This window comes from Colobus angolensis, unplaced genomic scaffold, assembly GCF_000951035.1.
Source record: "Colobus angolensis palliatus isolate OR3802 unplaced genomic scaffold, Cang.pa_1.0 Scaffold68, whole genome shotgun sequence".
Classification (NCBI taxonomy): domain Eukaryota; kingdom Metazoa; phylum Chordata; class Mammalia; order Primates; family Cercopithecidae; genus Colobus; species Colobus angolensis.
This window is the reverse complement of record NW_012120487.1, coordinates 3,779,256-3,793,036: the sequence shown is the minus strand read 5'-3', so window position 1 is coordinate 3,793,036 and position 13,781 is coordinate 3,779,256. Positions and strand designations below refer to the sequence as shown.

Below are 13,781 nucleotides of genomic sequence, written 5' to 3'. Positions count from 1 at the left end.
ACCAACATGGCACAAGTATACATATGTAACAAACCTGCATGTTAAGCACATGAACCCTAGAACTTAAAGTATAATAATAATAATAAAAACAAAAACAAAAACAAAAACTGATAAGAGTGCAAATTTATTGTCACCCCTCCCAGGTAATGGGAACTGGGGCCCGCAGGCTTGAGGCCCCAACAATTACAATGCAGGCCTATCAAAATACCCTGTGAGCGATGGCTTACAACATCAAGGAATGACTTTGAGTCATCCTTAAGGGTATCACCCCATACCCCTGTTTCCCAGCTTTATGCTGCAACTGAGGAGAGTACTGCTGCTGACTTAGCTATTACTCAACCTTATACTCTGTCTCCTAATGGAGGAATATGTAAGTTGGCTACTGGAGTGTGTGGTCCTTTGCCAAAGGGACATGTAGGACTTTTACTAGGTTGAAGCAGCAGCGCTATGCGGGGGTTAATGGTGGTCCCAGGAATTATTGATCCTGATTTTACTGATGAAATCCTTATTATGGTACAAATCTCACAATTTATGCGCCTAGAGGCAGGGGAACGTATTGCACAATTGCTTTTATTGCCTTTTTTTCCTTTCCTATGTAGAGATGTGTCTCGTCAAGGAGGTTTTGGTAGTACTGGGAAAACTGTTTTCTGGGAAACTTTAGTTTCTGATCAAAAACCTTTATGTTCATTGCAAATTAATAGGATACTTTTTGAGGGATTAGTCGACACAGGAGCGGATGTATCTATTATATGTTTGGCTCAATGGCCTGATCATTGGAAAGAGAAACAAGTATCGGTTACTCTATCCGACCTAGGTACTGCTTCTATGGTCTACCAAAGTGTCGAGCCCCTGAGCTGTGTAGGACCTGAAGGACAACAAGGAAAAGTGTGCTTTTATATTGTTCCCATTAATATTCACCTTTGGGGCCGTGATCTTTTACAACAATTTGGTGCCTTTTTAAGCATTCCTCATATTTCTTCAGCTGCCAAAAATATGATGTTCAAAATGGGCTACAATCCTTTAAACTCTTAGCCACTGTCCAGAAGCCTCAAGCTTTACATTTGAAGTGGAAAACTACAACTCCTGTTTAGGTGGAACAGTGGCCATTATCTAAAGAAACACTTAAGGCTTTAAAGAATTTAGTTAAGGAACAATTGGCTGAGGGGCATATTGAACCAAGTACTTCTGCATGGAATTCCCCTGTGTTTGTCATTAAAAAGAAAAGTGGAAAATGGCACTTATTAACTGACTTTAGAGCTGTAAATGCTTGTATTCAACCTATGGGGACTTTACAACCTAGGCTTCCTAATCCAGCTCTTATCATCCCTACTTACAAATTGCGATATCTATTTGATACCTTGGAAGGAGATTCAGATTTAAATAGTTCATATCAATTTGGGGTTGAAGGGTTACCTATTTGTCTTGGGGGCAGTCCACATTGTCTGCATCTTTCTCATGAGGCTTGGGTTGTTTGCTATAGCCATAGTCATGTCTCTGCCTTTACTATGTTTATTGTGGCTCAAAGTTTTAAGTATAGTCATACTGCAGTACTTAATGAAACTCTGTCAACTACATTATCTTTATGCCCCATCCCCGATGTGTCCGGAGGTGTTTCCCAACTCGTGTGGACTAGATGTAGAGGTAGTGGGCCACGATTGTTGTTAGAAGTAAAAGGGAAGAGTCGTAAATACCTTATTACAGATTGGAGTGTACATGGAGATTTTCAGACTAAATTCAGCCATGTCAACCTGTATTGGCATAAAGGTAATCACAGCATTTCTGCAGATGGCAATGAAACTATTATTTGGCATGATGGTGGTCTATCACCCCCTATGCCACATTTGGCTAATACCTCACAAATACAAAGTCATATTTGGAAGTTGCTAGCTGCTGGTAAACCAATGTTCACTTTAACGGGAAACATATCCTTAAATTTTACTAATATTGCTAACCCTTTTCATATATCTTTGCATCAAAATAGTTCTAGATATGTTATTGCATGTGTAAGAAAGCCTTACTTCTTGTTGACAGGAATTTTTAAATGGGATAATAATACAGGGGTAATTAACTGTACAAACAATTGTACATTCTTCAGTTGTATAAGTACTACTTGGTGGAGTAATAACTGGAATGAGTCTCATTCCGATTTATATATACTAAGAGCCAGAAAAGAAACCTGGCTACCTGTATACTTAACATGTACTTGGAGTGAATCTGCTGGGGTTATTCAGATTTACAAGGTTATGCAAGGTCTTGTCCACTGCAGTCGGAGGATGGTTGGAATCGTCGTGACTGCGGTGATAGGACTTGTAGCAGTTGCTTCCACCGCCGCTGTTGCTGGATTAGCTCTATACCAGCGTATACAAAATGCAGAATTTGTGCAACAATGGCATGAACAATCACATTTGTTGTGGCAGCAGCAACGAGACATAGATGCTCATTTGACTGAACGAGTGGATAAACTGGAGCAAGTGGTTTCTTGGTTGGGGATCAGCTAACAGTGTTGAATACCCGAGCTTTGTTGAAGTGTGATTGGAATACTACCCAATTTTGTATTACTCCTGTTCCTTTTAACAGCACTGTACATAATTGGACTGAGATAAAGAGATTTTTATTTGGTCATAATAATCTTTCCCTAGAAATACAAGAATTAACACAGAAGATTTCTGAAACATTTCACAATCAGTTACCGTTGCTGACTGGTGCAGATTTGATGACTGGTATTGCACAAAGTTTGACGTCTTTGAACCCTACGAGCCCTGTGAAAACTTTGCTGACCTCTGTTTCTAGTAATGTATTGATTGTTGTTCTTGCCTTTGTTATTTTCACAGTCTGCTGGAGACTGTGTCAAAGGGCAAACACCGAATTCCAGGGAGCCCAACTTGTAATGATGGTTTTAAAAGAAATTCAAACTTGTAAATAAAGAAAGGGGAAATGTAGAGGACTACGTGCTCGCAAACGAGATGTCCCGATAAGTCCTGCTCTTGCAAAGGAAGCAGGGCGTTCCCGATAAGTCCTGCTCTTGCAAATGAAACAGGGCGTTCCTTCCCTGCAAACAGGGAGGACAAAGGAGCCAGCTGCAAACAGCAGACCCTGGGGGGCTTGTTTATGTGTAAACATCTTGAAAATCCAGAAAGTCAGGGAAAGGTCAGAAAAACAACAATGTGTCTTGTGAGTTGACAACATTCCACAAACGACTGTATAAAATAAAGCAGAGCGTGCCATTCAGGGCAGCCTCCATGTTTGTCTTGTGTTGTCTTGTGTGTTTATTTCTTTGTTTAGGAAACTCGCGGACCCCAACAACTTTCCCCATTGCTTATTTTTGTAGACTTTGTTGATGATCAAATGGCTGTAGTTGTGCGAGCAGCTTTATTTCTGGGTTCTCTGTTCTGTTCCCTGTGTGTGTATGTCTGTTTTTGTATCAATTCCATGCTGTTTTTATTATTGTATCCTTACAGTACAGTTTGAAGTTGGGTAATGTGATGCCTCCACCTTTCTTTTTGCTTAGGATTACTTTGACTATCGGGCTCTTTTTTGGTTCCGTATGAATTTTAGAATAGTTTTTTCTAGTTTTGTGACAAATAACATTGGTAGTTTGATAGGAATAACATTGAATCTCTGGATTGCATTGGACAGTGTGGTCATTTTAATGATATTGATTCTTCCAACCTGTGAGCATGGAATGTTTTTTATTTGTGTTGTCTCTGATTTCTTTTAGCAGTGTTTTGTAGTTTTCCTTGTAGAGATCTTTCATCTCCTTGTTTAACCATATTCCTAGGTATTTCGTTTTCTTTGTGGCTATTGTAAATGGGATTGTGTCCTTGATTTGGCTTTCAGCTGAAATGTTATTGGTGTGTAGAAATGCTACTGATTTTTGTACATCAATTTTTGTGTCTTGAAACTTTACTGAAGTTGTTTATCAGTTCCAGGATCCTTTTTGCAGTCTTTAGGGTTTTCTAGATATAGAATCATATTATTTGTGAAGAGAGATATTTGACTTCTTCTTTTCCTATTTAGATGCCTTTTATTTCTTTCTCTTGGTTGATTGCTCTGGCCAACACTTCTAGTACTACGTTGAATAGAAGTGGTGAGAGTGGACATCCTTGTCTTGTTTCAGTTCTCAAGAGGAATGCTTCCAGTTTTTGTCCATTCAATATGTTAGGTGTGAGTTAGGCTCTTATTATTTTGTGATACGTTCCTTTGATGCCTACTTTCTTGAGGGTTTTCATTGTAAAGGGATGCTGGGTTTTATTGAAAGCTTTTTCTGTGTCTATTGAGATGATTGTATGGTTTTTTCTTTTAATTATGTTTATGTGGTGAATCATATGTCAAACCCACCTTGTATCCCAAGAATGAAATATACTTAATTGTGGTTAATTAACTTTTTGATGTGCTGTTGGATTGGTTTGGTGGCCTGAGAATAAAATGCCTACACTGCCACGAGCTGGGTCACCAGAGAATGGCTGACTTTATTAATGTGCCCAGCTTAAAAATGGCATCCTGCTAGTTAATATTTGCTTAGTCTGGTCACAAGTATGTCCTCGTATATTTTTTTCAAGAACTGCACCAGAAATATAATTTCATATATGTAGTTAATTTTTTTTAGTGTTTATGTTAAAAGGGTAAAAAGAAATGTGTGAAATTAATTTTAACATTGTTATTTAAGCCAATATGTCAAAAATTTCCATTTCAACATGTATTCGAAGGAAAAATTATTAATGAGATAGCTTACATTTTTAATTTTGGTGCTAAGTCTTACCTGGTGTATGTTTTTTACTTATAGCGCGTCTTAACTCAGTTGAGCCACATTTCAAGGACTCACTAGCCACATGTGTCTAGCAGCTACCAGAGAGCAGCTGATAGTGGCTATCAGACAGCACAGATCTAGAAGTTTTATAGTTTTAGATTTTACTTTAGGTCTGTTACATATTTTGAGTTAGTTTTTATATAAAGTGCAAGGTATGGGTTGAAATTCATTTGTTATACGTGTGGTTGTCCATCAGGATCGTTGACTAAAAATTGTTCTTGGTAATTGGAGATCATCCTGGGTATCAAAGCTCAAGATTTAAATATACTTTCTTTTGCTGCTTTATTGTCTTTTGTTTTCAGAGCAATGTAAACTTACTTTGTAATTAACAATGTTCATACCGTATATGTAAAATGCTTAGAAGTGTTAAACTTTTAGTGTTTTGGCTTTATTCATATACCTATTTGAATTTAAATTACATATTATGCTATTTCCATTTTTAAGTCTGATTTACCTCCCCATTTCAAAAATTATATGTAAAATGCTTATTTGCTGTCTTTCCAGGCATGTACTGGCATTGAAAACATTGATGAAGCTATTACATTGCTTGAACAAAATAATTGGGACTTAGTGGTAAGTACTTTTTTCTTTCTCTGACCAGTAATCAAATTTTATGAATTCTTGAATCTCTTTAATTATTTTTTATAGATGGGTTCAGCATACCATAGCTCATCTATAACTCTAAGCTGAGTAAATAAAGTCTAAATGCCGTATCTTTAATATGGAGTTTATATTTAGCTCAGTATTAAGTTATTATGAATAGTTAGATAATTTAATGACTTTTAAAGTTGTTCTCTTATTTTACTGTGTGTTATGGGTTCATCTTTCCATGTAGTATTTTGGTGGAGATGCTTGGAAGGATAGAAGAGTCAGACTTATCTGACTGTCTCAATAACATATTTGATGTTTCCCCCTCCCTTCTGGGGCCTTCACTGATAATTAGTCTTTTCTAAAGCTGTTAAAGTAGTTGCATTCTGCTGTGGTTTTCTTTATAAACTTCAGGCAGTATAGAGGTGGCTTCGTTTTTTCCTTTTTCTTTTTTGGCAATAACTCAAAAGGCAAGGCACAGCATAGCACTAAACATTCACCTATTACAAAGCAAACCAAAAATGGATTGTATAATGGCATTGGAGCAGTATTGGTTGTGTCAGGATGACACAGATGTCTCTTAATGCCTCAGAAATGCTAAGAAAAGTTTAAATTATAATTTTGAAGAAGTGCTAATTTTCTTTTTTTTTTGAGACGGAGTCTCGCTCTGTGCCCCAGGCTGCAGTGCAGTGGTGCAATCTCGGCTCACTGCAAGCTCCGCCTCCCGGGTTCATGCCATTCTCCTGCGTCAGCGTCCTGAGCAGCTGGGACTACAGGCGCCCGCCACCGCGCCTGGCTAATTTTTTGTAATTTTAGTAGACACGGGGTTTCACTGTGGTCTGATCTCCTGACCTTGTGATCCATCCCCCTCTGCCTCCCAAAGTGCTGGGATTACAGGCGTGAGCCACCTTGCCCAGCGAAGAAGTGGTAATTTTCAAAAGTCAAAACTTGGCCGGGTGCAGTGGCTCAAGCGTGTAATCCCAGCACTTTGGGAGGCCGAGACGTGTGGATCACGAGGTCAGGAGATCGAGACCATCCTGGCTAACACAGTGAAACCCCGTCTCTACTAAAAAAATACAAAAAAAACTAGCCGGGCGAGGTGGCGGGCGCCTGTAGTCCCAGCAACTCGGGAGGCTGAGGCAGGAGAATGGCGTAAACCCGGGAGGCGGAACTTGCAGTGAGCTGAGATCCAGCCACTGCACTCCAGCCTGGGCAACAGAGCAAGCCTCCGTCTCAAAAAACAAAAAAGCCAAAACTTAAGATGTGTACTTATAGAAGTGAGTTTAGATATGTAGGTACATGCACACATATGTTATGCGGACTTAACATAATTAACTCTTGGTGTCTCTGTGCTTTGTATAGACTTACTACTTTTTTAAACTCAGAATATGAAAAGCTTTTCTTTTCAGATTATAAAAGTAATGATGCTTAATGAGATGAAAAATTTACAAAGAAAATATTAATTACCTTTAATCCCATCACTCAGATAATTATTTCACATTTTTAAGGTATATTATTCAAGATTATCTTCTATAATTATGTGATTAAATTTAAAAAATGTACAAGTTGGATTGTTTTATACCTTCTGTAATCTGCATTTTTCACTTAATTGTGGCTGTTCATTCTTTTTAATATTTACATAGTATTTCATAGTGTCACTGTAACATAATTAACCGACTAGTCCTATGCTGTTGGGTATTTAAGATTTTTGCAGCATTTTGCTATTATGAACATTACTGTAGAGAACATTCCTGCATGCACATGTTGCATATTTAACCTATTTTTTTAGAAGAAATTGAATAAATTCAATTCATAATTGAATTTTTGAGTCAAATTACTTGCATATTTTTGAAGTTTTGAATACTTTTAACCAAATGGACTTCCAGATTGGTTTCACTAATTTAAAATTCTACCAACTATGTATGTTTTTGATATTTCCATTTCATTAAACCAATGCTTCCTCATCTTTTTTGTGTTTTGGTACTTGTCAAAATTTAGAAATATTTCTATAGCTTGACTCTAAATTCATGCTTTTAACCATTGTTGCTATACTCCAAGAAAGCATGATATAGGTGACAGACAGCTCAATGATTGCCAGGTAGAGGAAGGGAGAAAGGGCAGCAGCTTAATTGAAATGATGCTCCCAAGTTTCTCGTCTTGGGCCTTCTTTTGCAATAACAAGTGCTTTGCTTTATTTAGTTGTGTATTTTGGGAGTGTCTATTAGAGAGGCTGATGGAAATTATTGGAGTGGTTAAAAATTCCTCCAACCCCCTCTTGCATGGTACTTGTAAGAGGGATATGGAATAGAGGAAAGGGTGATGGTGGGCTGGGAGTACAAGTCTTTAATGGGGGAATTACCAGTTTTGGGGACGGATGTATGTTCTTCCCTTATCTGCTTCCTATTGGTTCGTGTCCATTAATTTTCAAGGTTAAAACACTTACTGGTAGTGAATATTTTATCAGTATAGCCTATGCAGAATATTGTAAAAGGAGAATTTTCCCAGGTAATGTTGAATAATTGAATGGTAAGGTACTCTTTCACTATTTCTGAGTTATTTTGTTTTGGAAAATATTGTAATGACACTTGGGTTTAAAACACTGGTGTTATATTTGTGCAGAAATGCAATCATACACTATCAGGCCCAAGCAAAAACATCAGGCTGTCTTTCAGAACCTTTAATTTTGATTTTCTTTTGAGATATATCTATCTCCCAGCTGGCTTTTCTTCATAAGTAATTCACTTTTATTCACAGTAAAGATTTATTGTGCTTTGTGACTATCTTGTGTTTACATTTTATCATTTCTCCTGTTTTCATACAGCATTCACTTTGTTGTTTTTTGAAAATGAAACTTAAATATTTTGAATAACCCATCACTAGTTTAAACTTTTTAGTAGCATCATGGAACTTTACGTGATGTCCTCTATATTTTGCCTGTGCATTATATTTTGTGTTTCTAAATTATGACTGTCACTGATCTGCATTTTCTGGGGTTTACAGAACAGTTTGCATTAATTGAGTTTTAACCTGGGACATGTCTGTATTTTATATTTCCTGCACATATCACTTGGACTTCTCTCCTCCAGTGTTTTTGTGCGCATTTTTGCTAGGGAAATGTAAAGGAATCTGAGTTAGGCACTACAGTCTGGAATTGTGATGAACTTAAAAAAAATCTAATCAAAAAATGCATTCAGTGAGCATTGAGTGCTTACAGTGCATCCAGATTTTTGCTAGATACAGTGGGGGCTTAAAAAATATAACAAGATATAGTCTCTAACTTTGAGAATTGTGCTGAGAAATCAATAAGACACAAGGTCTCTGATCCGTGTGTATTACACAGGTCGAGTATTCCTTATCTGAAATGCTTGGGACCAAAAGAATGTCCAGATTTCGGATTTTTACTGATTTTGGTAAATCTGAAAATTTAAATATACGTTATACTGTTGAATATTAGTATCGCTAATCCAAAAATCTAAAATCCAAAATGTTGTATCGTGCATTTCCTTTCAAACATCATCCATAATGTTCCATTGAGCATTTCCTTTCAAACATCATGTTGGCACTCAAAAGATTTAGGATTTTGGAGCACTTTGGATTTTGGATTTTTGGATTAGGGATGCTCAAAGTAACTTCTAAGAAAACGGTGATTGCAAATATTTTAGTTATTTTGTAGATCTAAACACACAACAGTTATTCTATATGAATATAGAGCCCAGTCCTAGGAGTCCTGATTATTAGTCACCTTCCCAGACCTGGCACATTATTTTTGTTATGTGGGCTGCTGTCTGCAAAAGAGATATTCCAAACTCTGTGTTTTAAGTACTCCACAGTTGGCTCTACTTATTTTGGGGTAACTGCAGGTTAGATTATATATATCAAAATTCTGAAAACAAAGTAATATGTACTAATACTTTTAGGAAATGTCTCAACTTACTGTTTTACTTGACAGGAACCCTGTAGGTCTCTCCCAAAGTTATCTCCCTCTGACTGTTACCATTTTTCACATGTCCTGCGCTTAGAGTTAAGAGAAGATGAATGTCATTACAGTTGAGATTCCTCCCTTGAGATGAGTATTTTCCGTTTATATCCAGAAAGGTAAGTACATAAGGAAGAACTAGTGACAGTGAGTTAGAATCTTTTACCAAAGGGCTATCTTTTTCTGTGGAAGTGTGCTACATGGACATTATAAATTCTAATCTGGGCCCCAGAATTGACCCATATCTCACTTTCTGTTTTCACTATAGAAGAATTTGGGCCAGGGGAGAATAAAAATTTATATTGCTTGTGTAATTTTGACTAATCAAAATGTTAGCTATAGTGGTAAACACACTGCATTAATTGAATGAAGAGCCCTGGCTTTTCAGACCTCTTAGTAATTTATTGAGTGTGGCCTTGGCCAAGTTACTTCTCTCTAACTTCTGAATTCCTCATATAAAATAAAGGGTTTGTACACTAGATTATACTGAAGCTTCCATGATATATGAAGTATTTCTGAAAGATCTATTATGTCCTAATTTTTTGTTAAAATTCAATGAATAGCAGTCAATTATTAATAGTAGTACAGATTTTTAATAGATCTTCATAAGTTTGAAACATTTGTACACATACTATTAAAAATTATTTTAACAACTTTACAGTGTAGATGATGGCAGGAGAAGATGCTCTGCCAGTTATTTTACACACGATCTCTAGATATGAAACTCCTTCAATAAATTAAAATTTCCGATAATCTCTAGCAGATCAAGGGAAAGCTATCTGACATATACTTGATAACCCAACGTTAAGTGAAATAAAGTGAAAGTAAACATTAACCTAGCCATACTACATTTTCAGTACTCGATGCTCTTAGGAAATGATTTTTGAACTTTGCACCCAGTTTCTGCTGTAGTTTGCTGCCTGTGCTGACATTGCTGTTTTAGTGAAGAAAGACACTATTCAGAGTGCTTATATTGATCTTTAACTATGTTTCAACCTACGAGAGTAAAACAAATCTGCATATGTATTTCTATATTGTCATTGAATTTTTAGTCCTCGAAGGTAATTTTGTACTAATAGAAGCTTATAATACAGTCATATACACTGAAGAGTCAATACTAGGGAAAATTGTACTGCACATGATCTGCCCCATTTTAAGATCCATTGAGGTACTTTGAGAAATTTCCTCCAATTTTCACTTTTGAAGAAGCATATCTTAATGATTGCCCTAAAATTTCATGTAACAGTTTCTTCCGCTACTCTGCTCAGGATGTGGCTGTAGAGGTCCTCAAATGTACACTGTTTTTCTACTTTATACAGTGTTATGGACACCTGCAGTTTTATGAATGAATAAACTATTAATAATAATAAGTCTCTGTCCTCATCCGAAAGCAGCCAAGCATTGAGCACTGCCCTTCATCAGTGGCCATCAGACACTGGTTTATATTTGCACAGATGCTTGCTATAACAAAAGATAAGTTACTGTGAACGAATAGCTCATCATATCAATTTCTGCTTCTTTGCTACAACCCATTATTTACAAAATTTTTCAATTTCTCTGTTTTTAACCTGACAACCATTCCATCTTCTATTGTCTCTTCTTTAATTGAGGGTTTATTTTGTGTTAGGCATCATGTCAAGTGATACACTTACATTATTTCACTTAATTCTCACAGCAGTACCCAAAAGTAAATAGGTAAATGTTAGTTTTATTATGTAGATGAGAAACTGAGGGCTAACGAAGTTAAGTAAACTGTCCAAGTTCACATAGCTGTTAAGGGATAGAGTTTTGAACCCAGGCCTGTCAGTTCATGAGGAATTGTCATAGCGGTAAACCACATTTTAAGATTACTTATCACATTTTCCCTACCTAGTATGCTATTCTTCTCTGTACTAGTTTTTTTCTTCCTACCACTTATAAATAATGTCATGTTGAGCTTTGGCTGTAATCACATAGTGGTGCTTTACTCTAAATACGTTTCTGCTTTGTTGTCACATAGATTCTCAGTTCTAGAGGAAGGGAATTGTGTTTCTTATTAATTTTGTCTGTGATACATAGTAATTGCCTAATGAATACTTGACTGACTGAGTTTATTATTAGCAAGCTTATTTTTAGGTCTGTTCTTTCTCATTTGGATATTTGAACGTCTTTGCTGTTAAGACTTCTGACTCTTGATGATATTACTTTTCCTTGTCTGGCAAACATAAGGTTTGAGGGAAGAGCGGGATAACCCAGACACCCAAGGAATAAGAAAGGGCTAGTTTTAATATCTAACTAGTAAAATTACATGATCTCTACCTATTGTGACTTTTTTGAGAAATACTTTTCATGAATCTTTTCTTTGCAGTTTTTTTTTTTTTGAGACGGAGTCTTGCTCTGTTGCCCGGGCTGGAGTGCAGTGGCCGGATCTCAGCTCACTGCAAGCTCCGCCTCCCAGGTTCCCGCCATTCTCCTGCCTCAGCCTCCCGAGTAGCTGGGACTACAGACGCCCGCCACCTCGCCCGGCTAGTTTTTTTTGTATTTTTTAGTAGAGACGGGGTTTCACTGTGTTAGCCAGGATGGTCTCGATCTCCTGACCTCGTGATCCGCCCGTCTCGGCCTCCCAAAGTGCTGGGATTACAGGCTTGAGCCACCGCGCCCGCCCTTCTTTGCAGTTTTTTTTCTAAGCATGTCATACAAATCTTTTTTTCTTTCCTGTTTATATTTGGTTGTGCCATTCTACTATAAGGACAGCTCATTATGTAGCCTAACCTATTTGAAAGTTTTTATCAGTTCTGATTCTCAGGAGAAAACTTAGGGTGATAAAACACTGCCAAACTATAATTAAATAGGTATGAAAGAATTTTTTTTTTTTTTTTTTTTTTACCTTTCCGAGGAAAATCTCAGTTTTTAGAAACATGAAATTCTCGGTTTACTAAACTCACATTAGTTTACCTGATCAAATTGAAACCTTTTGAGGTTCACAATTTTTCTTGATTGCAGTTTTACCTTCTGCTTATTTCTACATTGGATCTTGCTCTACCTGTTGTATCACTTTTCCTATAAATATAATCTAGTTCTAGAATTACTTTATTGCATGAAAGAAACATCTGCTTTATAAAATCTATGGTAGACAACAGTTCAGAGGCTTTAGGACCCAGTAAAAATGTGTCATGTTAATCATCTAGCAGAACATGCTGGTGCTCATGGTTGAATGCAGTTTGGAAACGTGGCTGATATTTACTGTTTTTTGATAGCTAATATTACTTATGTAAATTGACAGTATAAATGTATGTTTTATAAAATAAACTAAATGAAATAGGGATTGAGCTCACAGCTGGAAAACCAATTTAAAGGCTTTATGCTAATTCTGAAAGAAGTAGCATATGCTACTTACGACTTGGACGTTTAAAAGAAACGTTATACAGTCTGAATGACTAGCTCACAATCCCGGGTGGTATTACAAGTTTTGTTCTTCAAAATGGTGTTACTGTTGTAAGGGGAAAAGTCCTCACTGACAAAGAAATGACACTAACGAAAACAACATCAAGAATGATCCGCTGGTGCCACAAATTACAGAGAAGCTGTCAGTGAGCAGTTCCTCACCTCTCGCAGCAAAGGGGATCAAGGGCTAAAAATATCTTAGAAAAATCAAACAGCACCTGCAATACACTCTTATATAAAGGCCAGGCTTGCAAACTATTTCTTCTCATCCATGCAGCTCAAATATGAAGGGATTAAATATAAGGCTAATCCCTGGTGAATCTTCTTACTTCTTCCTCTTCTTTGTGGAGTGTAATTTTCCTTTAAGTGGGATTGGGACAATCCCTTCACATTCCTTTAGTTCCTGGGTCAGAAGATGTTTGACAGTGTTTGGTCTAATCACATCTACGTTTGGAGACAAGTGCTCCATCATGCTTTCAACAGTTGTGGTTGGTGCATAAAAATCCACCAGGAAATACCCTCCTCTGTTGTGCCAGTGATTGTGGGTGGAGATCTTACAAGGAAGCCCTCGTTCACCCAGGTTTTCCAAGTTCCTGTTGCTCCTCTGTCCATCGAAGCCTCTATCGTATGTGTCAAAGCAGCAGCAGTCTGTGGCTGCGGCGTGGCTTTCAGGATTAAAGCCAGCTCATAGTGGGGCATGCCCAGAGGCTTGATGCGTGCGGCTTGGAAGCGAGCTGGTTCCCAGGACATGAAGGGGCAGGATGGCAGGGACCGTGGGGACCTGGAGGTGGCCAGGCCTGACGTCTCCCGGACAGCAAAAGCACTCTCCAGCCACCTGAGCCCGAGCCCCCTCAGTCTTTTTCTGATGACAGCTTGTCACTTGCAAATGTGGTTTTTTTTGGTATGCTTTGTAATTTTTATTGAAAGCTGTACATCGTATATAGCGTAGTATAGACAAAGGCAAATAGATTTTATGCCTGGAAAGGA

At 37.4% G+C, this 13,781-nt stretch overlaps 1 protein-coding gene and 1 pseudogene across 2 annotated transcripts in view; one reads left to right on the top strand and one right to left on the bottom strand.

Annotated features, from left to right (window-relative positions):
• FAF1 (Fas (TNFRSF6) associated factor 1) overlaps positions 1-13,781 on the top strand; it is a 535,277-nt gene that overhangs the window by 105,833 nt on the left and 415,663 nt on the right. For both annotated transcript variants that reach the window (XM_011926246.1, XM_011926245.1), the window contains one exon: positions 5,312-5,380. In XM_011926246.1, the coding sequence (XP_011781636.1) occupies positions 5,312-5,380 (69 nt within the window). The remainder of the gene's footprint in view (positions 1-5,311; positions 5,381-13,781) is intronic.
• The window catches only part of LOC105500723, a 5,700-nt pseudogene continuing 4,842 nt past the window's right edge, over positions 12,924-13,781 (bottom strand).